The 24,863-nt window shown below is 52.9% G+C and overlaps 1 protein-coding gene and 1 long non-coding RNA gene across 2 annotated transcripts in view; one reads left to right on the forward strand and one right to left on the reverse strand.

Moving 5' to 3' along the window:
• Positions 1-24,863, forward strand: part of DNMT3A (DNA methyltransferase 3 alpha) — a 99,765-nt gene that overhangs the window by 57,494 nt on the left and 17,408 nt on the right. Inside the window, exons 5-6 of the mRNA XM_023252030.2 lie at positions 3,897-3,940; positions 4,395-4,541. Of these exons, the coding sequence (XP_023107798.1) occupies positions 3,897-3,940; positions 4,395-4,541 (191 nt within the window). The remainder of the gene's footprint in view (positions 1-3,896; positions 3,941-4,394; positions 4,542-24,863) is intronic.
• On the reverse strand, positions 10,349-19,214 carry LOC109498348. Its single transcript, XR_002155133.3, has 3 exons — positions 17,814-19,214; positions 11,938-12,040; positions 10,349-10,630 (listed from the first exon to the last, which is right to left on the reverse strand). It is a non-coding gene; the product is annotated as an uncharacterized LOC109498348 (long non-coding RNA).

A 24,863-nucleotide genomic window follows, 5' to 3' on the forward strand; every position in this document is an offset into this window, starting at 1 on the left:
GCAGACAGGGCCGGGGCAGGTCTTTGAGGACACCTTAGGGGCTGGGGGGGGGGGGGGGGCAGGTGACACGGTCTGCTTTGTGTTTTGAAAAAAAAAAATCACTTTGCGCTCTGGATCCTGGAATGGAACAGAGGGGTTGGGAAGCAGGGTTAGGACGCTGCTGCAGGCGTTGAGGGCGGGGGAAGGTGGCTGTGACGAGTGAGGTGGCAGCAGAGATGGAGAGAAACAGACAAGCCCCAGAACACCAGGGGAAAGGGGAGAGAGGGTGTCGAGGTGACTCCTGGGTTTGGGATCTTCACACATCAGGCGGACCTTCCTCAGGGTCTTAGTGCTGAGTGTGGCAGGCAAACACTCCGGGCCTCCCCGACCGCCCAGCTACGGCCTCAGAGGGCTCCTGTGTGCTGCAGCTATCCAGGAGGGGGAGATACTGGCCGCGCTCAGAGCTGGTAGGACCCCTGAAGGCCACTGTGCATTGCCCGGATGCTGAGACCCGTGAGGTGCTACCTGGAGGCATGGGCAGCGGTCTGCCAGGCCAGCAGTCGGCCACACAGAACACGTACTCAGCTGCTTAGTTCCAAGGAGGAAGGAGACTAAGGCCCCAGGGGAGGAAGTGAGTTAGCCATGGTCTCCCTTCTATTTCCCTCATTCCAGATCTCTTGGGGGGGGGAGGGGCATCCATCCCCTCTGGAACCCCTTCCGTTAGCTCTTATACAGGAAAGACAGAAGACTTTAGGGCAGCGTTCTTGTGCACATAGGTGCCCCAGATCCTGATAGTACAGCCAGGAGAAAGAAGGAAGAACAGGGGAGATGATGAGTAATCAGGACAAGAGCCACCTGGATAGGCAGGTGGTGGCCTTGGGACTGCTCCTGCATTCCTAGCATTAATGCCGCCATGGTTATAATAGAAACGACGGTAATATGGCTTTCTTTTACTGAGTATTGACTATGTGTTGAGTGTCCTATATCCTCACTACTCAAAGTGGCCCATGGACCAGCTCTGTCACCTCGGAAGTTAGAAATGCAGACTCCTAGGCCCCACCCTAGACCTGTGGGAGCAAAATCTGCATGTCAAAGAGATCCTGATTTCGATGCATATTCAAGTTTAAGAAGCCCTGCTTTTTATGTATTCTCTTGTTTCATCTTTGTGATCACATGAGGAAGACTCTTATTGTCCCCATTTTTCAGCTGGGGAGACTGAGAGTTCAGAAAGGTTAAGTTACTTACCCAAGATTGTACAACTAGTACAGGACCAGATCAGGGTCAGCACAAAGCCCCTCTCTGAACACTCACTATTGGGCTAGTGACTGCCCTCTGAGGCAAGCCTGGCCTTAGCCTTGTCATTGAGATTTGGGTTCCTTTTCAAGGGAATTTGGGGTGGCCTCCAGCTGAGTATAGGCTTAGACCGACAGGTAAGTGTTGGAAACATCCCGGCCTCTCCTGCCCCCAGGACCTAAGATACTCTAGGGTCATGTCTGAGTCTGCCAGGGCCACCCCGGGAGGCATGCAGCCACCTGGCCCGCCTGTGACCCTGGGTCTGGGCCAGGAGCAGATGGACCGCAGAGGGAGTGTTGAGAGAGCAGCTGACCCTCCTTGACTCAGGACAAGTGCGGCATTCTGAGACAGCCCAGTTTGTTGTTTTGCTGGGCCAGGCTGGAAAGTGTGTGTGTGATATCACTCAGTGGGCATGTGCAGAATCTGTCAGGGAGAAAATTCCAGAAAGAAGCCAGTTGGAAACTGCACGAGGAAAAGGAATTCTGTTTGGGGGAGCATGGGGGCCAGGGAATGGGGAAGGGGAGAACCTGAAGGTGGTACAGGGTAAAGTGAGCTGGCTTGGGGTTCAGGAGCCCCGATATCTGATTTCGGCCCTGGCAGTAAGTCACTCCACACCCACCCAGCCACCCACCCCCCAGCCTCAGTTTCCTCATTGGCAAAATCTAGGGACTGGACAGGTGCTCCAGCATCTCTACAGTCCCCTTCAGCCCTGATTTTCTTTCATTCTAATAAACGTATGATCCCCCATAATGAGATGCCATAGAGGGACCCCCCCCCCCCATAGGAAAAGCTTGAAAGGTCCAAGGGACCCTGGGTCGTAGCCTGGTCCGAGGGCAGGCTCCCCCTTCTGGCAGCCCAAAGCCTTGCTGGGAGAACGTGCAGGTCTGAGAGGCGGGGGACCCCCGGGGGCGGGAGGGGCACCCTGCTCCAGGGAGAAAAGTCCGGGAGCTGGCCGTGCTGAGCGGAAGCTCAGAGGAAGAGACAGAAAGCCCCGGGTGAGACACACTTAAAAAGCCTGTCGTGTAAAGCGTTAGCTAGCACCCCCGTTCCCACTGCGCACACCCACGACAGACACTCCTGCTTCCTCCCACGCCCCCTCCCCCACCCAGGCAGCCAGCTCAGCACCGTCCCTGTCGCTTGCCGGCACGTGGTGCGGTGCCCGCAGCCAGGGCCCTTGTGGGCGCTGCCCCTGCCTCCCCTCCCCTGGGCTCTGGGGGCGCTGTAACCCCGGACTGCCCCTGCCCCAGGGGCACACACAAAGAGCCCCGGGTCTTCTCTAGCGAGAGAGAGGGAAAGAAACTTCCTCTCCGGGGGCCGAAGGGGCCTTCAATGCTGCGTCTGGTTTCTGCTTCAGAGCCAGGAGATGAAGTAGGGGCTGTTTTTTCCGTTTTGGGCTCCCCCACCCCAACTACCGTGAACCAGCCTTAGTGACCTTCCTGCTTTGGGCCCAAGCTCAGTACTCTTGGCTTCAGAGAACCGAGTTCAGGGGCCCAGGTGAGAAGGGGCTCACTTGCCCACCCCCACCTGCAGGAAGCTCTGGAAGGCATAATTAACCCAACCCCGCCGCCAGACTGCCAGGTGTGTGCGGGGCCCAGGAAGGGCATCTGGGTGAGGACCCCGAGAGGACCGGGATAGGAGCACAGGATATTCTGGAGGAGTGTGGCTGTCCTCCTGCTTGGGGCCCAGAGAGGGACAGGGAGAGGGTGAGACTCCCCTATAGACAGAACTTCTGGGGCTTCTGCTAGGGGGGTGGGGGGCTTACAGGAAATGGCATCTGGGCCCAGTGAAGGAGCCACAGGGTAGAGGAGCAGGGAAATGCCTTGGGGACAGAGATCCAAATGAATGTTCATTGAACACCTACTATATGCCAAGCCCTGCCCCAGGCACTCAATGTTGCCAATCACCTAAAGATATTAGAACAGTTCTCTATCTTAATGCAGTGAGGAAACAGGCTAGGAGAGGTTACAGAGGTCACACAGAAACAGCTGGAATCCAAGTCTACTAGAATAAAGGCTTAGCTCAGGGACCTGAGAAGGGGGGTGGGGGGGAGAATGGAGTACAGAGGCAGATATCGATAACAGAACCACAATATTGAGAATTGCAGAAGGACCTTAGAAATCATCTCCAGCATCATTATTTTCCAGATGAGGAAACCGAGTCTCAGAGACAAAGTTGCTTCACCAGAGTCTTGCTCCAGTGGCTCTGTACCCACTGCCCCCCAGGGTATCTTTGCCTGACTCCATACAGGGAAGAGAACAGCTCCCTTCCAGGGTAGGGGGAGGCTGTCTGGCCCCTCCTCTGGGGGAGAGAGCTGTTTCTAGACAACCCCTTTTGTGTTGCCCGAGACAGTGTCTGTGGGCCAGAAACAGTGGCCCTGGCTTTTCCATTGTTCCTTCGGATTTGGGCCTCCAACCCCGCACCAGTCCCTTCTCTGCTCTAGGCCCTGCTCTGAGTCCTTGGGGCCAACACCGTGCCTAGCATGCGGTGGGCCAGCAGGTTTGACACACGAACAACTGAACGGCTGGAGGACCCCGTCTCTGTGGCAGGGACCCCAGGCACAAGGTGGGGCCTCTGAGCCACTCCTGTAACTCTGCGACAGTCCCTTTGTTCTTCCCTCTCCACAGGCAAAGAACAGAAGGAGACCAACATCGAATCCATGAAAATGGAGGCAAGTGTTTTCCTCAACCCCCAGGGGCTCTGTGGATCCTGGTTCTAGGAGAAGAAAGCCACCTCTCTGAGCAACTGTGGCCAGTGTGTGTGAGGGGAATCCCGAGGTGGCCCTGCCCCCTTCTTTACCTGTCCCCCATGTTAGGAGGAAAGGAAATGGGTGTGGAGGTTAGCAGTCCCCCAACGAGGCAGCCAGCTGGTCCCGCTCTGAGACCAAGCACCTCCCCTCGTGGTTCACGTCCACATGCCCCGTTACCCCACGGCTCACTCCTCCAGCCCAAACAGGGGCTTGCCCAGCACTTGCAGGGTCGGCATCTCTGGCCAGGAGTCAGAGCTCCTGTGTTGTGTTCGAGGTGAGTGCCTCCTCAGTTTCCCCTTAGGAGGAAGAAACCTTGCAGTGGGACTGTCGGTGCCCATCTTAATGCCAGTCTGTCTCTGTCGTCTCTCTGTCCTAGGGCTCCCGGGGCCGGCTGCGGGGTGGCTTGGGCTGGGAGTCCAGCCTCCGCCAGCGGCCCATGCCGCGGCTCACCTTCCAGGCGGGGGACCCCTACTACATCAGCAAGCGCAAGCGGGACGAGTGGCTGGCACGCTGGAAAAGGGAGGTGAGGTGCCTTCTGGCCTGGGCCCCAGCCCGTCCCCCAGCATTGGAAAACCAGAAGGCTTCAGCCGCCTTCTGGAGCTGTTGTCGGCCCCTGGCTGAGCCTCAGTTTCCCCTTCAGGTTCACCTCTTGCACTTACAGGGAACCGCTCAATTAGTAGGCAGTGACTGGTTTCTTTGTCCGTTCAATACATGTTTCTTGATCGCTTACTGTGTACCAGGTAGCATTCTAGGCTCTGTGCCTATATAATTCTTGGCCTCGTGGAGCTGACATTCTGATGGAGGAGATAGAACAAATAAAGACAGAAACGTAAAGAAGGGGCTGAAGTAGAGGATAACAGAGGCCTGCTTTAGGTGGGGGTGGTCACGGGAGGCTTCTTGGAGGAGGTGGCATTTAAGTTGAGACCTAAAGGAAGAGGAGAGCTGGCTCTCATCGGGTCGCTCCTTGGTCTCTCAGTCTCCACTGCCTCAACGCCTCTTGCTGCTAAATCCCTCTACTAGCTAGCTTCCACCCCTCACCCCACGACCCCCGCGGAAGGTGTCTGGTGAGGAGCGGAGTGGGGTAGTGTTCTAAGAAGAGGAAACACACAAGCAAGGCACTTTGTTTGGCAAAGTGAGAGACCAGTATGCCCAGTGTGAAACAAGCAAGGGAGGAAGTGGGGCTGGACGAGGCTGGGAGGTCGGCAGGGGTCCAACCACATAGAGCTTTGCAGCTCCTGGCCAGAAGCTGGTATAGTTCTGAGGACATTGAAGGTTTCTATGCAGAGGAATGATCTGACGTGGATTAAAGGGGCAGCAGTGGACACATCGGGATGTATTTTGGAGATAGAATCAGTAGGGCTTGCTGATGGAGGGGAGATGTGGGGGAGGGGAGGACATGGGGGGACTCCGGGACAACTCCCAGGGGTCTCACCTGAATACCAGTGATGGTTGGGCCGTGTCCTCACGTGGGGATGGCTAGCGGAGGGGCAGGTTTGAGACCGGCGGGAATTCTGACTTCAGTCTGAGATGTGGAGGTGCCTGGAGCCTGGGGGGCAGGGAGGTCTGGGCTCCAGATGCAAAGGTGAGAGGGCGTTAAGAGCAGACGCTAGTGTTTAAGTCCAGGGAAGCTGATGAGCTCACCCAGGGACAGGGAGAGAGAAGAGACAAAGTCCCAGGATCGCAGCCACAAAACCCCACTATTTATGGGCCGTGTAGAGAGCAGGACTGGCAGGCTGCAGGGACTGACGAGGGGCTTGGGGGGTAGCCGAGGGGGGAAGAGCCGTGACTCAGAAAGGAGAAGGCTTTCCCGAGAGTGTTTGCCTGGCCCTGTGGAAGGTGAATTCACTGAGACATGCCCATTGCATCTGACGCCCTGGAGTTGGCCAGCGACTTTTCTAAGAGCAGCTTCCGTGGGGGGTGGAAGCCAGCCCCTGGAAGGCTGCAGCCGAGAGAGGAGGTGAGGAGACTGCAAGACCAGGGAGGCCCCACGAAGGCTGATTTGTGGGGCTGCTCTCCTTCCTGTCTGATTAGTAGAGAGAAGGCGGTTGACCTCTGGCACCAGGATTGGAGCAGAAATGCCTTGAATTGCCACCATCTGGGACATGGCCTACAAAGAAAGGCCTTATCCCGTTTACATTGTGTGAGAGCTTGCTCTAGAAGAGGTTCAGAACAGGTAGGGGTTTGGCTACTTGATTGTTTCCAGTTCCTTCGGGATCCAGGAAGGCAGAAATTTCTCTCCGGGAAGAGCCTGGAAAAGGGGCAGCCTGTCTGAGGTCTGGGAGAGGAGAGAAGCACTTGACCCTGAGCACGCAGTGTGGTCTTTGGACTGGAAATTTCAGGAACTTGGGCTGTTTTTGCCATCTGGTCAGGTGCCCACCAATCAGTTCCCAGGGGCCGGCAGAGGGGGGCTTTGCTTTTTTCTGCTCTCCCTCAGCCCTGGGGCCAGAAGCTTGGACACGATGACTTTTAGGCCTGGTAAATCTATAAACTCTGTGGTCCTCAAACTGTGCTCCCTGAAGAAGCAGTATGGGGGCCTGCCCTCGGTTGCAATAGAAAAGGGGATCTTTTCTCAACTTGCAGGAAACATTAAGATAATAGGTGTATTTTCTCCTAATTTTAAGTGTTCCACTAAAATTTCAAGACTATCATGGACGTCTTGTAGCATATGCAGAAGCAGAGAGAGTGATGTGCCGAACCCCCATGTACCTATCACCCAGCTTCAACCATCATCAAAAGCTTTTCTAGTAAATCTTAAACCTTTGGCCTCTGCTTCCCCACCCCCAGCCAACAAAGGCAATCAATGAGCATTTACAGATACACGTACAAAGTTGAATGGATTTAAAATGTTTGAGGCATGTGCCCCAAAAGTATATCCGTTGGGCTCCTGGCTGGCTCAGTTAATAGTGTACCTGACTCTTGATCTTGGGGTCTTGGGTTCAAGCTCTACATTGGGCATAGAGCTTAGTTTAAAAAAAAAAAAAAAAGTTAAAAAAAATGTATTTCTTCTGCCAGTAGAACTGTTCCTCATTCATATTCTATAACTAAAGATGTCGTAAAGCCTTCCGTGATTTCCAGTACAGGTGTTAGAACTGCTGATCTCCTCATTCTCAAACTAGGGGGCTGGGGCCGCACTTAAGCGCTGGCTACAAGCTCAGGCCCCCTTCGGGCTTCCTACTGCCCGCTGAGGCCTGGCCACAGCACCACCCCTGCCCCCCTTGGGCTCGGCCAGGGAGCTAGGAGAGAGCTAGCCGCGGGTAATAAGAATGTTGGGGAAACACAGGGAGCCCTCAAGAGTGCCAGGTTCCCTTCAGACTAAAGGGTAGTAACTGTCACCAGCAGGCCTGTCTTCCGAGTTGCTTCCCAGGGGTAAAGAAACCCTTCCTCCTTTTGCGGTCTCATCCTCGTTCTCTGGCGTCCGACCCTTTCTTCCGACACTGCCTCGCTAGGCCTTCCTGACCTTGGCCCTGGGATCCTTCCCCGTTTCCTCCAACGGCATCTGCTTGGCATTCTCCTCTGTCCCTTAACTATGGCATCCCCAGATCTCTGCCTGCCCCGCCTCCTGCCAGTTTTGATCCACTTACCCCTTATGTGCTCTCCTAGATCCTACTAGGTGCCCTCCTAAAACCACAGTTCCAGCTGTTTCCCAGGCAGTGTCACTTGAAGGCCCAGCCGGCTCTTCCTAACCTCAGAAGGTGACACCTGGTCTTTAAAACTTCCCGCAGGGCACCATTTTTGAGCTACCAGAACCCTCCATGTCTCAGCACTGTGTGAGATATTGGGGGTACCAGAAGCCTAGAAGATTCCTAGTTACCCCAAGATAGGACAAGGGTTTAGGGCACCTCGGGAAGAGCATCACCCAAAGGGCTTAGAGAGGTTCTGCCTGGATCATCCATGCATCAGCAAGAGGTGGCTTTTGGCTTCTAAAAAATGGACTAGAATTTAGGGAAGGGGAAAAAGGGCATTACAGAAGGAGGGATACAGCATATGCAGAGGTTCTGAGGCACCAGGCAACATGGCCTTTTCAGGATCAGGAATGGAAGTTGGTGAAGAAACACAGGATGTAGGGCTTGAGGACTGTGTGTCTCGTTTTGGGGCTCCCACCAGACCCCAGTCTGCACCTGCCCCTTCGCTGGTCCACATGCCCCAACCTGTGGGGCCTGCTTCCTTCAAAATACTCCTCTGTCAATCCCGTTACTGACTGAGGTTTACTCTTTCCTTTTCCATCTGAGATGACCTACCTCCCCAGGCTTTCCTCTACCTCCAATTTTTTTTTTTTTTTTTTTAAAGAAGGCTTAGAATATCACAAAATGAAAGAAATTTAAAATAAAGCGGGTGAGGAAAATGAGACATGTGCTCCTTCCCTGAGACTGAGGTGGGAATTCTGGCTGAAGGTGGGAAGCTGTCTGTCATTTTCTGTCTGTCCTATCACATAGTCACTTCCTTACTAATCCTTTCAAGGGTTAAGCTCCGCTTGAATCCTGACCGGGCCCTGCTATACAACCTACAATGGCTCCCCATTGTCTCCCTCATCTGTGCTAGAGATGCTCTGGCTGTTTCTCAAGGCATCATCTCTCACTGGGACCTCACAATCACCCCACCCCGTTTCACTGCCACTCTCTAAGAGGAAGGCCCTCTAAGAAGGACCAGTCCCCCTTTAGATTTTGCTGTGCCCCTTCTTTCTTCCCTTTGTCCCCGCTGTGCTTTCCTTTATATGCTCTGCAGGACTGAGTCCACAAGGCTCTCTAGGATTTCTCCGGTTCACACTGACCTCCTCCCTTCTCTGCACCCCATTGCCCTTACTGCTAATGTTTTTGGATGAAGCACTCAGTTATGTTTTGTAGGGTACTTTTCACTATTTCTCGTGTGTTAATCCTGTCTTCCGCCATCATGCCCAGCCTGATATTGGATAAGAATAGGCTCAATATGTACCTGCTGGTTGGCCAAGCAGTTGAGACATTGGTGAATGTGGGACACCTCAGGGAGCTCAGGCCCTTGGATTTCTGCCTTGAGGCCCCAAGCCCTTGGTTTCCATATGGTTTCTCGGAGGTGCTGACAGGTGTACCTGGAGAACAGCATGGGGCAGGAGGACCCGTGTGATTAGGCTCCCACGGGTAAGGTGGTGCCCTGATTCTTCTGCACTCCGTGCTCCCGCTCTTTCTGCCGGGCCTCCGCTGTGCTGGAGCCGATGAGAACCTTCCCTGCCCTGGCGGAGCTGGCCCAGGCCCTGGCAGCAGGGAGGGCAGAGGTGAGGCATTCCTCCTCCCAGAGGAGGACAAGTCCTAGCTCCTCTTTCTAATGATTAACAGAACGCAGGGACCCAGGGGAGTATGGTGGGTTTAGGAAGGTCTTTCCACATGTGTCACTTCATCGGATGTCACCACCGTGAGGCAGAAGAGATGCAGAGGGCTGCTCAAGCAGCGGGGACGGTCGTCTGGCCAGAGGGGCCGAGGACTCCCACGGTTCCAGTTTGTGTGGTTTAAGGGCTCCCTTGTAGCTGCGTGATGAAGAGTAATCTCTTCACCCCGGCCTGATTCTAAATTATGTCAAGGCAAGGACACCATGTCCTGCTGATCTAGGATCTGGTCTCTTTCCTGGCTCCCATCCTGGAGGGAGGGACTCATGCACCTTTACACTTATTAGATGCTTAATACATATTCAATAGTGATGACAACAAATAATCTGTGGTTCACATAGAGACCTCCCCTCTCCCGCCTATATCAGGCAGTTCCCCATCCCCTCCTCCTGGGCCCCCCAACAGGTGGCAAAGCTTTTATGTTCCTGAAGGGAAGGGTGCCTTTGGAGGGGAGTTCGAATGCCACCTGGCCACTTACGGGATGTGGGACCTTAGGCGTCACTTTTAACCTCACCAGGCTGACAGCCCTTGGTTGTAGCTGGCCTTGGATGTGCCCCGAGCTCCCGGGTGTATCTCGTATGCACGAGAGCGGCTCTTGCCTGGCTTGCTTTCCGCCTCTCCCCAACCCGAGCTGGGTAGATGCAGGCACTCTGGGCACCTCTGTCCCCAGGGGTGGCACTCAGGGGAGACTGGGGAAAAGTTTGCTGAATGAGTCAATAATTCTAATCTCAGAACTGGTGTGGGTTAATAAAATAATCCTTAACATTTAAAGCTCCTAGGGCAGGGCTAGCGTATAACAGGAGCTTGATACTTTTCTAAATGATTTTAAATGACATAAGTATTACACAAATGCATTCTTGTCGCGAAAAACTCATCCCTCCCCCGTGATTCTAATTCCTCCAGCAGAGGTGCTTGGTGTTGTGAGTTTGGTGTATATACGACATGATTTTTTCTATCCATCTCTGTGTGTATAAATATATAATTTTACTTCACAGTTGCTTTTGTTTCTCTTCCTTTTTTACATAAATGGAACCACATTGTAGTTTTGTTTTACAGCTTGGTTTTTCACTTACAATAAGTCTCAACAATCTCGCCACGTAATCGCTGTTCTATCCCAGCATATGGATTGCCACGATTTTACTCAACCGTTCTCTGAGTGGCGGGCATTTGTGTTGCTTATAGTATCTTACTACATACGCGTTGCAGCAGCGAACATCCTTGGTCATGCGTCTTTGTGCATCTGTGTTCCTCTAAGACACCTAGAAAGAGGAATGCTAGGTCAAAGGGAATGTGTGTTTTGCATTTTATCGAACCTGCCAAACTGCCTTCCAAAAAGGGCAGTGCCATTTGTGTGCCCATAAACAGGGTATGAGAAGACTTCCACCTTTGCCAACATCAATATTTTGCTAATCTAATGGGTGGGGAAAAAAAACGGTATCTTGTTATGATTTTAATTGGCATTTCCCAGATAATAAGTGAGGCTGGACTTCTTTTCATATGGTTATTGGCCATTTGTGCTGCTGCTTCTGTGAGCTGAGCAAATGTTGCTTCCTCTTGCTTTATAACCCTGCAGTCTCAACAGACTGTGCTTCCTGTCCGTCCTGGGAAGAAACAGCCTGTGAATGTCGAGAGGGTCATCTCCTGCTGTGCTATATTCCATTTAATAAGCAATCACTAAGCGCCTACTAAGTAGGGGGCCATTGTGCTTGGGGCTTTAGGAATAAGGAGATGAATTAGGTGTGATTCCCCTGGGCTCTAGTGCTGGAGACTTGAGAAATGGCTACGCTAGTAGACCATTAAGGACTAAAATCAAATTATTATCCACTACGTGGATAGCAGTTTTAGGGTATTCTGACCGGCAGGCATCCCTCTCTTATCCACCATTCGTAAATTCATGACAACCTGAACTTTTGCAGGATGGCCTCAAAAATAACATCTCCTTCAAGGAGGTGATGCCATTTGGGGCAAGCATGACAAGTATGTACTTTACCAAAAGGCTGAACAGGTTTTTAAAGGTATTCCTGTGACAGCCTATAATCAGAGTGACTTCCAGGGCTGGCTGTGAAATTGTCATCATAGAGGCTCCCACTGTCTCCTGAGGGGATGGGCTGTTTGCACACCGGAGTGTTCACTTTATCAGGGGCCACAGAGAATAGCTCTTAGAACAACCCTCACTTTTTAGTGATGAGAAAACAAATGGCGGCGGGTGGGGGGGTGGGCGTGGTGGTGGTGGTTGTGGGCGGGGTCTAGCGGCTGGCCGCGGCCGCGGAACTAGGCAAGAGGGGTTGGACTTTACTGAGCACCTACTTTGTACCAGGCACTGTGCCAGGAGCATTCACTTTCACCATAGAACTAAGACGTGGTATGTTCCAGTGGCCCAGCTTACGTCACAAATCCAAGCCTAAGTTTAGGCACTTACGGGAACCACAGGTCAAACTTAACATACACCAATCACAATCGTCCAGCTCAGCTTTCGTTGGCTCACCTTACCCTAGAAAATAGGACCTGCTAGCCTTATAAGGAAATTCCCCACTTCCTAGCCAATCATGCCTTGTTCCCGTGTTACCTCTTCTAAGAGTCTGTCAAAGTCGCTTCCTGCCAGAATCCCTCGGGAAGAGTACTCCATTGCTTGTTAGGCACTGTACTCTCCGATCCTTGGATTCTTCTCCCTGCAATAAACGACATCAAACGCATTACTGAATTGTATTGTTTTTGTCATTTGACACATATATTATCTGCAGTTACTATAAGAACTATCTTTATCCCTATCTTACTCCTAGGAAACTAAGATTCCCCTAGATAAGGAGGTGAGAACCACATGGATATGCTTGTAGAGTGTTCCCAGGGGCAAAACCCATCCCATGCTGCTTCTGTTTTGCGCCCAAATGACTCACCTAGAACAGAATCTTCCTGGTTTGCTGATGGCTTCTCCTTAAAGTATGGGGTTAAAAGAGAGGGATAGTGGGGGCGCCTTAGTGGCTCAGTTGGTTAAAAGTCTGACTTCTGCTCAGGCCATGATCTCAAAGTTTGTGAGTTCCAGCCCTGCGTTGGGCTCTGTGCTGACAGGGCGGAGCCTGCTTGGGATACTCTCTCTCTCCCTCTCTCTCTGCCCCTCTCCCACTTGTTCTGTCTCTCTCTCCCTCTCTCAAAACAATAAGCTTTAAAAAAAAGAAAAAAGGAAAAGAATCATACCACATTTTAAAAAAAGAGAGAGATAGGATAGAGTTGGCCCAGCCCTACCCCCCACCCCCTGCCCCAGCTGCCGCCTCCACTCCCCACCTCCTGGGCTGCCTGAGCCAGGTTTGGGTCCTTTAGGCCCTCGGGACTGCCCCCCGCCCCGCCCCCGCTCCACTGAGCCCCTCCTTGAATCGCTGTTTTCTCTTGAAGGTACCTTTGACATTGTGAGATTGGATTAAAACAATGTTGGAATGAGATTCACGAGGCTTGGGATTCAGGAGGCTTGGTTTCCGGGCTCAGCCTCTGCCCCTGATCTATTTGAGAAGATCTTTCTCCTCTCTGCAATTCAGTTTCCTCATTTGTAATGTGACAGAAATAGACTCAGCTGACCCCAGAGATTCTAAAAGTTTATAATTTGTGGGGAGGAGGGCTCGAGTCATGACCTGTAGCACCTTTGTCTCCTGTACTACCTTGTACATGAATTCTAAATTAAATATCTGAGCGCGTTCTCAGACCTTACATACATGCCTCTTCTAGAAACACATATATAAAGTATCCCGACAAGGATTCTTAATAAAGACTTTTGTAATATTTACGTGTTTGGTGCTAGAACCTAGTTTTCCTTTCCTCTTCACTACTCTTGACTTGGTGCTCATCTTCAGACACTAGGCCCAGGCTAGGGAGAGGCTTGAGTTCGTACAAAAAAGGCCATGTTGCAAAGTACACCCCTCCACCCCCGCCAGGTGACACATCTTCCTAGGGCATTTCCTTAGCTTGGGAATTCACATTCCAGCTTCTGGCTTTGGTGGCCCTCTACCTAGATCTGCCCAAGATTGCTAGTTTTCTTTTCATTAATCACTGATTCATTCATTCATTCATTCATTCATTCATTCATTCATTCGAAGAACCGTCGAACCTTAACTGAGCCTTAAGATAACACCACATGTGTCTGCGGAGCTACTGCATTCCGACATTTTCTAGACACTACGGAAACAAATTGCAAGGAAAGTCAGAATCCCGGCCTGGGATGCCTCCTTCCCCTGGGAGACGTAGGCAGGTAGGTGAGTACCTTGTGCAACCCAGTACGGCCATTTTAGGACTAGGAGCAAACAGGCCATGGGAGCACTAACTAGCCTGAGGACCTCGGGGAAGGCTTGCCAAAGAAGGGACAGCACGCAGCCCTCCCCCTGGAACCAGCAGTCTGCCTGACAGGGATGGCGGGGGGAAGGGCGTTGAGTGGGATCTTAAGGTAGGTGCCGAGAAATCCTCCGGGAGTTTGGGGTCTGGAGCACCTCCAGATGGCTTGCGTATTTAGTCCCAACTTTGAGAAGCGTTCTTATAGCACCTTCTATGAGGCAGACAAAGGAGAAGATATAACAGTGATGTTCTCTCCGCTTTGCTTTAAAGACCAGACCATTTGTCCTGGAGGCCCCAGGGATGTTGAAGCACGGGGTGGCCGGCTGGACTGTGTGACCCTATTAAGGAGCCAATAACTCTAGATGAACGAGTTAATGGACTTGAATTCCAGTACACACACAGCACTGTACTGGTGCTGGAGGAGACGCATGGGCACAGCTCCCGTCCCAGGGACATGTGGCTAGTGGAGAAGGCTGGAGCGTTCACTGTGAACCTCGGTGTCGGGTAGAGCGTGGGGCTTGTTCTGTGCTCCCGGTACCAAGAGTCTGGTGAGCACAGTGGAGGGCAAGGGCACTTTTCCAGGGAATTTCCAGGAAGCTTCCTGGTGGAGGCCTCCTTTGGGAATTCTAGTAGGGATAAACGAGGAAAGAACCACTGAGGGGGCAAAGAGAAGGAGCCGTGAAGCTTCTGGGTTGTTCAGGGAACAGCAAGAGATCTGGTAACTGGGGTGTGAGGGTCGGGGAGGAAGCGTTAGGAGAGAGAAGACTACAAAGGAAGATGGTCAGATCCGCAAAGGCCTTCCTGTCGCGGTCAGGAACCGCTTCATTGTGCAGCAGAGAGCAGGAGTGTGAGAGAGGTGGCCGTGGCTTTTAGGAAGGTAACCCTGGCAGCATGGCAAGGGAGTCCAGAGCAGAGGAGTCGAGAAGCAGGACGAGTCAGGAGGGCGTTCGGCTGGGCTTTGACCGAGGGTCCAGGTAACAAGAGGCAGACACGAGAGACTTGATGGAATTGTCTCCAGTCGGAGGACAGGGAGAAACTGGCCTCGTATTTAGGGGCTGGGGGTGGTGGTCATTATCTGAGCTAGAGAATCCTGGAGGAAGAGCGGGTTTGGGACTGGAAGGTGGTCTGGGCTTTTGATTTTCTTAAGGATGTATTGTGATGAGCAGGAGCTTTTAATTTTAATAAGGTCCGATTTATCCTTTTCTTCCCCCCATTTTATTGGTTAGCATGTGTGTGTATCTCTAAGAATTCTCTGCCCACCCCAAGGTCATGAAAATATGTTCCCTTAGGAGAGGGTGAGTTCGGTGTTGGACAAGCTGGTTTTGAGAAGCCGGCAGGGTGGCTGTGCGCTGGGAGAGGTGTAGCAGGCAGCCCTGAAGGTGGGTCCGGAACCAGACTCTGGAATCACTGCCGTGGAGGGCACGTGCTGCAGAGCTGGGAGGGAAGAGCCGGAAGCAGGGAGAGCAGCCTGTTGGAGACCAGGATAAGGAGGGGCGGGGGCTTGGAGCTTCTGGGAACAGCTGGTGCCCAGGACTACTACGAGGGCTTCGGAATCCGAAGGAGTTCTGGAGCCCATTAGAGAACCAAGAAAGCCCCCTCTTTCACCAGGCTGGGGAGCCCTTTCTAATCTCTGTGAAGCATCTGGCCATCCTGGTCCTCCACCTCTCAGTTTATCCTCTCCCTGACAAACATGTCGTGTGTGTGTGTGTGTGTGTGTGTGTGTGTGTGTGTGTGTGTGTGTGTGATTTTACCAGTTTTCAGATCTGCCATTTCTTAATTACAACTCCTTATAGATGCCTTATGACTCTTCCCCTATTCCTCCTTAGTCTGTAAATGGTGGGCAGTATACATATTTAATTTTTCATTTCCAACTCGGAGGAATTAAACACCAACAGGGATGAAAGTGCTCAGTCTCCTGTATATTTGAATCTAGATGCTGTTTCAAGGGCAACTCTATGGGGCAAACAAAAACCAAAAACTGAGTTGGGCTTGCTTTATACATAACAAAGATGCCGTCAGCATTCAGTGTGTCTTAGAGGGCGGGTTGCTGTGATACTACGTCAGAATCATGTGGGCTGTGCATTCAAAAAAGGCATGTTCCCAGGCCCCATTCAGAACCCAAGGAGGCACAATCTCTAGGGCGGTTCCTGAGAAAGCTGGCTTTCTAGCCAGCTCCCCAGACGATTCTGTGGCTTATGAAAGCTTGCGAACCACCAAGCTTTGGACGATTCCAAGTAAAGCAAATCTGGCACAGAAGAGGTCCCCAAAAGGTGCATTTGTCATTTCACCTACCGCCCTACCAACCGCATGGGGTGGGGGGTGCTCTGTGCACGTTAGGATCACCTGGGAGTCTCGTTTTGTTTTAACCACCACCGCCTGGGCCCCTCCTCTGGATTTATTACATTTGGGATTTAGCGATGGGCCCTGGCCCACATTGCTGCTAACGCTCTCCCAGGTGATTCTAATGTACAGCTGTTGCGTGAGGCTCTCTGATCTTGGAATACTGAACTAGGAAAGAAGTTCGGGCTCTAAGGCAGGCAGAGCTAGGGAACCGTTTCCAAACATGGGTGGGGCGGGGGGAGAAGACCGGAAAGGACTTGGTACAGGAATTCAAATTTTCCCTTTGGGATGGAGATGGTAGGCGTTCCTGCTGTTTCCAGCTGTAGTTTACTGCAATGCCTGTCTGCCGGGCTCCTCCTGGGTCTTCTCTTTGGACTCTGAAACTTGAGAGGGTCTGCATGCCTGAATCTGAATGGTGGTCCCTGAGCCCCTCCCTTTGACCCCCAGAGCCTGGAGAAGGGGTGGGGGAGGGGAGGGGAGGGGAGGGGAGGGGAGAGCAGCCCTGGCTGTTAGGGTTTACCAGGTTCCTTTTGACCCGTCTGTCCCAGGTATAAAATTAACACTTCTCTCTAGGGTCGGGTTTCTAAAGCAAAGTGAACATCGACAAGTCCTCAAGCAAACCTGTCATAGGGTTCTTTCCACCTCTCAAAATGTTGCACCCTCATGACTTCCTTTTTTTTTTTTTTTTTTTTTTTAAGTTTATTTTGAGAGAGAGGGTGTGCGCGAGAGCACGAGCGGGGAAGGGGCAGTGAGAGAAAGAGAAAATCCCAGGCAGGCCCTACAGTGTCAGCACAGTGCCAGATGCGGGGCTTGAACTCATGAACCATGAGATCATGACCTGAGCCGAAACCAAGAGCGGACACTTAACCGACTGAGCCATCCAGGCGCCCCCCTCCTGACTTCCTTCGATCTTACCTGTACTAGTCAGCAGATATTTGTGGTCCTGTCAGACTGATTCGGAAATCAGGGTCCAAAGAGGCTAGGCACTTATTAAAGGTCTTGGCATCAGCTATGATCCCCTGCTCAGTCTGAGACCTCACATCCCGCTCCTTGATGTTGCCGTGGTAAGGTATGGGGACCAGCAGCACTGCCACCCGCACCCCTGCTCCCTGCCCGGACCCGCACTCCACTCACTCACAGGTGGAGCCCTGCACACCCAACAGCTCCGGGCTAGGGGCTGGGGAACTGATTCGCAGCGGGGAGCTGGCTTTGTGGGGGAAGCCTTCCCCTTACGGAGCGGAGCAGACCTGGAGCCGTAGGGAAGGAGAAGGCAGATGGGTGCAGTGAGGAAGGAGGTAGCAGCTGAAGCTCCAGAAGCCTCGGGGCTGCTCTGGCGAGTTGGGGCTCCCAGGCACACAGCATTGGGGGGGGGTGTAGCAGTGACTGCAGAGATTGAGGGGGCTGGGGAGGAGGGGAGGCTGCCTGGGAATGTGGCAGGAAGAGATGAGGTGAGGGGTCGGCCAGGAGGTGCCTCAGGCTCAGAAGAATGCATCTGAGTGCATGGATGGCACGCAGGGGAGGTGGGGGGGGGGGGAGCTGGGACTCCTTCTCCCTCATAGATAGGCAGGCGCCATGCCGGTGCCTCACACCCCTGCCCCTCTATCTGCCGGGGAGTCGATACAACTGCAGACACCCCTAAAGATCTGGCCGCTCCTGTCTGAGAAAGCCGGGAGGCTGTGCCCACTCCTGGCATACCCTCTGTCATCCTCCCGTTGCTGCCTTTACTGATTTCCGTCTCCTCTGACTTCCCTCAGCACATGGAGACAGCATCCCTACCACATAATTTACCAGCTAATTGCATGCTGTCTTGCATGAGGGCTGTGGTTCCATGAGCGGTGGGTCTTGGGCACACAATTAGGCTGAGTAACAGAAGGGCGGAGGCCCGTCTCCCCCACCTCCGCAGTGTCCTCCCCCGGCCCAGCTACTGCAGGTGCTCAGAACTCCCGTGCTCCCGGATTCCGGTGTCTGGGTGTGTTCCAGGCGGGCTCCGAGGTCGGCTCCGGAGTACAGCCCGGCCTCCCTGTGGGTTCTGGGACCGGCGAGGGGGATGGGGCGCCCCTGCCCCTCCGGCATTTGCCTGAATACTGCTGCACCTCTCCTGGGCCCAAGTTTGGGAGGATGGCACAGAGCCCAACCAGGCCAGCGCACTGCAGGTTGCCATGGCGACCCTTTTGGTTTCCTTCCGAAGGAGGATAGTTTCTTTCAGCGCAGATCATCTGCCTGGGCCGCCACCCTTCTGTACACTCTGGGAACCAGACGGCCCAACCCCACCACCTCTGCCTTGTGCCACAGGGGATAGCTTGTCGAGAGAGGCTCGGTCCTAAATCACAATCCAGTATCGGACAATTGCATGTTCTGGCTTGAAGGGGAGGAGAGAAAGGCCCAGGACACACGGCCTCCCTGAGGCCTCCCCTCCGACGCTTGCACTGAGGGAGCTTCCCTCCGTATCTCCTCCCACCTACCCCTCCTGCTCCAGACCGCTTCCTCTCCCATTACTAGCTCTGACCCTTCGGGGGGGCTCAGTTCCTGCAGGTTTCGGTTTCCTCGTTTGTAACAAGGACAGCCAGGGCCTTTAGTGGTTTCCACACCTGGCGAGAATCAGAATTACCCAGGGAGGTTTTAGCAGAGTCCTGGGCCCTGCCCCAAGCCTGCTGATCTCCACAAGAGGGCCCAAGAATCTGTATTTTTAAAAACCTTGGGTGATCCTAATACAATTAAACCCAACCGATTTGGGGATTCTCCTAGCAAGATGATCTGTGGGGCTCTTGTGGGAAGAAAAGGAAGGCCTGCCCTGTGCTGAGGACTGACTGGCCTTTCTGGGTTCCCAGGAGCTTCCGAAGAGCCCCTTGCAGGTTACTCTTGTCAGGAAGCCGGTGTTTCCTGGTCATGCTGGCTAAGCCAAGACCAGGCCCCCACCTTTCCCCCACAGGAGAAGCCCGGGGAGAGAGAATGACAGGAAAGGGGGGGGTGTTGCCATAACAACCAGCTCTAGGCAGAGGCCTCCCTTCCAGGGGCTGGTACTTCACCCCAGTAATGGTGGTTTCCATGGAGATGGGTTACTGAGGGACAGGGGGAGCATTTGCCCCACTTAGAGCATTAGTCAGGAGCTGCCAGGAGGCTGAACATCTCTAGGTGGGAGCCTTGGACCCCTGTCAACTTCAAGCCCCCCCCCCCCCACCTCCCGCAACTATGGCCTCTGCTCTCCAGGTGCTGGTCTGACACTCTCCCTGCTTAGTTGCTCTCTCTGTGACTGGTCTCCCTAGCAACAAGTCCTGCTAACTCCTTGCTGTTGGCTCCGTGGCTATTTTTAGCTTCACTGCCAGCAGCCCAGTCCTGGTCATTTGCTTGCAACCTCCATATGGATTGCAGGGGAACAGGCAAACAAAGATTGCCGGCCTCTGGGTGGGTGGGTGGGGGGGGCAGACCTGGACCTCTTAGCACCTATTAGAATTTTGCTATGGACAGAATCTGTCCCTAACTGGGAACTTCGGCAGTGGATTCTGGATGAGGCTCCTGAGACAATGTTGAATTCAGTTCAGCAAACACGATCTAAATCCTCTTCAATGTGCAAGAAGCTCGAGGCCACACTGCTTCCATACGAAGCTGAATAACGTCCAGTCTCTGCCCTCTAGGAATTTTTAATTTGTGGAGGAGAAAGATGAGTGAGTGCACGATCGCCTTAGTACGGGCAAATATTGGCAGGTGCTAAGAGGATTACAAGGTGCTGTGGGAGTACCTCGGAGTGGGGGCAGGGCAGTTTTTCAGTAGGGAAAGGTAAGGGGGAGGGGCCAGAGTACCACTGTCCAACAGAACTTTATGCAATGATAAAAATGTTCTAAGATCTGTGCTGTCCAATATAATAGCCGCAGCCACAGGTGGCTCTTGCACACTTGGAATGTGACCAATGCAACTGAGGAAAAGAACTTTTATTTTTATTTAATTTTTAATTTATTAAAAACATTGTTTTTGTTTATTTTTGAGAGAGAGAGACAGAGACAGAGGGCGAGCAGGGGAGGGGCAGAGAGAGGCGGAGACACAGAATCCAAAGCAGGTTCCAGGCCCTGAGCTGTCAGCATAGAGCCCGACACAGGGCCCGAACCCATGAACTGTGAGATCATGAGCTGAAGTCGGACGCTCAACTGCCTGAGCCACCGAGGCGCCCCTAATTTTAATTAATTTATATAGCACATGCAGTGAGTGGCTACCCTACTGGACAGTTCAGGTCTAGAGAAACTTTGATGGTGGAGATAACTGATGAACTGGAAGGATAGATAGGATTTGGGCTGGTGGGAGTTGAAGGGGAGGAGCAAGGAACAGCATGAGCAAAGGCACAGAGGCAGGAAAGGGCATATTTCGGGAATAGCAAGTGGGTGGGAGTGGGCTGCGTGACATAAGCGCTATACGGCTTGTGGGGGCCTTGAATGCCACGCAGAGGGTTGACTGTAATCAGCAGGTAGTCAGAGTCTAGTGCGTAGCACTGAGGCTTTTGAGCTACAGGTAGGAGAAGGGCAGGATCGGAGCAGACATCCATTTTGACCTCACGGCCTTTTGTGCGGACCAGGTCTCCTTGGGATGGCTGCGAGTGCTTTTGTGGCAGAGTATATAGAGTGCTTCCTCAATATGTGGCTTTGCAGATGGCTTCACAGGGATCATGGCTTCTCTGGCTTTGAGTAAACGGGCTTGTGGTTAAGTGTCCTGTTTGATGGCAGCAACATGACCTCCCCCTGTCCTGCCGGCACCGGATTTCATGTCCCAGCGTACCGCAGAACACTGAACTTTGAGTTAAAACCAGCCCAGCAGGCCCGGCGTCCCCACCTTGACCCGTGGGAATTACTGCTCTTTACTGGTGGATCGTGGCCCTCGTGCCTCATCTCAGGTCTGTGAGCCGGAGAGTCAGGTTAATGGCACGTCTCGTGATCATGTTCTGCAGAAACACGGGAGAGCGACACATAGCAGAATGCTGAGATTTGTAACAGGACGTGTCCTTGCCACACAGATCCTAGCACTTGTCCTGCTCTTTTCTGGCAACTTACTGGCATCAGAGTCGCTGGAAAATATAATTAAAATGAGGAGTTTGCTCGATGAGTGCAGGATCAGGGCGAAGAGTCAGGTGTCCTTAAGAGGTGTTTCATCAGGCCTGTTGAATCACTGCTTTCTGCCTGTCAAACAGGAAACGGCCCTCTTCTTTCAAGTTACGCTCTCTTTTGGGCCATCCTGGATACTTCCTCTCCAACACTTCTTTTAGGCTCTTGACATCCACTAGATCTTTTCATCCAGCAGTTCCCCCTTTCAACATACTTTCTAACGTTTCCAAAAACCTGGCTTGTTTTATGTGACACTCCTATTTCAGGTTTATGATCTTTATTGCGATCAGAAGACCTATCTCAGGGCTCAGTTGGAAGAGCCTGCAACTGTTGATCTCAGGGTCATGAGTTCGAGCCCCACATTGGGTATAGAGATTACTTAAGTAAATAAACTTAAAAAAAAAAAAGACCGATCTCAGTAACCAGCCTGGGAAGGTTCCTTTGGAAGGTCAAGGACATACATGACCTGAGGATCCTTGAAGGCTGCCCTGTTTTTTTCCTGCTAAAGTCACCTCGTGTCCTAGATTTGAGGCCGCTTCTGTTTTGGGGCCCGTCTCTGCCCACTGAGCACCAAGAACACATGAATCTCTGAGTGACTCATACATACAGAAGGGGGGAAACTTTCCTGTCCGCATAGCTACAAGAGGGGGACGGTGCTCTAGGTTGGTGAGGGGACAACTTTGAGTTGGGTCTTTCTTATGCTTAAGTTGGGAGCTGGGTGGAAGAGGTTAAGAGTTGGGCTTAATTTTAAAGGATGAGAACAAGGAAGTTTGGCAGTTGGAGGGAAAGGCTACTTGATTAAGTGGGCCAAGAGAAAGTGAAACTGATGGTCCTTGTCCGAGGTGACACTTTGAATCCTGGCTGCATGCACCAGGGATCGTTACTTACTGTCTGAAGAAGTCCCAAGGCCACAGAGTGTAGAGTCTAAAGTGTTTAACCTCGTATTAGTGGAAAAGGAGATACCATGGATGAGATCTAGAGTTTTTTTATTTATTTTTATTTATTTTATTTTTTATTTTTTATTTTTTTTAAATGTTTACTTATTTTTGAGACAGAGAGAGACAGAGCACGAAAGGGGGAGGAACAGAGAGAGAGAGGGAGACACAGAATCCGAAGCAGGCTCCAGGCTCTGAGCTGTCAGCACAGAGCCTGACGCGGGGCTCGAACTCACGGACCGCGAGATCACGACCTGAACCGAAGTCGGACGCTTAACCGACTGAGCCTCCCAGGCGCCCCAAGATCTAGAGTTTTTTAAAAAAGAGCTGGCCAAACCAGATCAGAAATTTCATTTTGAGAGGAGGCCTGGGAGGGGAGGTCTAAAGTGGCCTGTTTGCAGGCCCTGGATGCCCAGGAGGCATCAGAGAAGAAGCTCATCCAGAAAGGATTCCAGCAGGCAAGAAGCACAAATTCAGGGCTTCTGGTCTCTGCTTGGGGATCGCCTGAAAAACTGTTCCAGATCCCTCGACTGGGTTGAAAGATGGGTTGGAACAGAACAGCCTGACTCCTTCTCCTTGCTGTATGGATGGATTCTGAGTCTCAGACAGGGTTGGGAGAGCGAAGTGTGAACTCCCCAAGTATTATTTGGAGAAAGCTCTCTGATTTGGAGTCCTCCTCCCTCTTCAGGGCTGGCTTGCTCTGATGGCCCTCAGAAGGGTGCCGAGCCCCAGGAGGGATAGTGGGCCGTCCTTCACAGCACCTCTCTTAACCTCCTTATACCAGCACCTGTTCCAGCTGGTATGTTCCCAGCTGACTGTGGCTGGAAGCCAGGCACCTGGGGCAGTATCTCTTTAAGAGATGCTGGTATTCCAGGGCCTGGGAGGGCAGATGTTATCACTTCTATTTTGCAAATGAGAAAACCAGACTTCTTGGGGTTAAGTGGCTTGTTCAAGGTCATGGTGATGGAACCAGAACCCAAGTCCAGATCTTCTGACAAGTGCTGCTGGCTAAACAGCTCTCTGCTGCTGACAGCATTTACCTTCAGTTCCTCTGCTCCTCCTTCTAATTCATCTTGCAAACGGAAACCAGGCTGATCTTTCCAAAATAACCATTCATCTGGTCTTGTCAGAAACACCTGTGTTATTCTTCACTGCTGTGGGATATATCCATTGACATCTTTCTCTGCACCCTTTAGCCTTAGTTGTCTTGGGAGGTGGAGATGGGCAAGGATTTCCCCCCACCTCAGCCCTACATCTCTTATTTCCTTTCTATCTTACTTCATTCCAAATCTGATTCATCTCTGCTCCACACTGACCTCTTAACCTCATTTATCATTCATACTAGCCATTTTTTTTTGTTGGGCTTTCAAGCCATCCAAGTCCACGGGGCTTGGTATTTGTGGTATAGTTATCTTCACAGATGTTTTTTCAATGACCTTTTCCTATCTCTCCAAGTCTAGTTGAATCTGTCAGCTCCTTGAAGGTAGGGCCAAGAGGGTCTGCTTCTTTATCAGATGTGGGTAGAGAGAGAGTGTGTGTGTATGTGTGTCCCTCCTCCCTGGGATAGGGGCCTCTGCTCTGGAGGAGGGAGGTTGAAATGGTTGAGTCCGCACCTGGAGGCTCCAGAAGAGGAACGTAGTCTTCCTGAGCACCAGATGATTGTGCCTGGGAAAGAGGAATTGCTACACTTTTAAACTAGAGTGTGCCCCCCCTGCCCCCCCCGCAAACGGGAAAATGGGACATCCAAGGCAGATCCTGAGTGACGTAGGGGACCCAGGGACTTGGCCAGGAAGAGGTTTTCAAAGCCTGAACTCAAGCCACGCGTTTTTAAGGGACCCCTGTCTATCCACCTGTAGTATGAAGAGGAGAGCCCTCTCCCCAACAGTTCTTGCCTGGAGCGCTCCCAATTTCTGCAGGCGCCTTCTGTCCATCTCTGTGTGCTTTGAGTTTTCCCTACAGCTTCCTGGGCCTCTACGCTCATCTGTAAGCTTTTTCTTCTTCTTCTTTTTTTTTTTTTTTTTTTTTTTTGGTTGTGCTTCCGAGAGACTGACTTTTACCAACTTTCTCCTGGCTCTCCCAGGCTGTCCGCAAACCTCCTCTCTTCTTTTGCCGGCGCTCCTGGTACTCTCCACGCTCCCAGCTTACCTCCGCCGCTGCAGTGCAGCCCCTTCCCTCCCGGGTCCCCTTCCCAGCCTCCGCGGGCTACCCGCCTCGCCCCGAGGCGTCCCTCGGAGCTCACGCAGAGTTGGGGGTGAAGGGGGCGGGAGGGCCAGCCCGGAGGAGGGGGCGGTGCCGCCTCCAGCCCCGGCCTGGGCGGGGTCCTGGGAACGGGCGGAGGCCCAGCCGCGCCCCCAGGCCCCAGCGGCGGCCCGCGCCCCTCGGACGGGAGGAGAGGGGCTGGCCCATTGCCAGCGTCTGAGAGCCGGCCCCCTCCCCCGGCCCGCTCGCAGCCAACCAGGCACTCCAGCGGGGCCCACGTGACCTGGAGTTCTAGACAAAGAAAATGTTCAAGCCCTCCCCCCCACCTCCCCCCTCCCCCTCTCCCTGGCCCCCTCCGCCCCCAGCCCCATCGCCCCCTTCCCCTCCCCCCAGACGGGCAGCTACTTACAGAGCTTCAGGGCCGGGGCTCACACCTGAGCCGGACCACAGAGGGGCTGCACCTGGCCTTATGGGTAGGTTCCTGGACGGAGCCCTGGGGAGACTGGGGGCGGGGAGGCGGCAGGGGCCGGTGGGAGGATCTCTGGGCCGCTGCAGCCCTCTGGATTTGAGAAGAGTCAAAGTCTGCCTCCCTGGCCCGCAGGAGCTGGCTGCTGTGCCTG

The sequence above is a fragment of the Felis catus genome, chromosome A3 (assembly GCF_018350175.1).
Source record: "Felis catus isolate Fca126 chromosome A3, F.catus_Fca126_mat1.0, whole genome shotgun sequence".
Classification (NCBI taxonomy): domain Eukaryota; kingdom Metazoa; phylum Chordata; class Mammalia; order Carnivora; family Felidae; genus Felis; species Felis catus.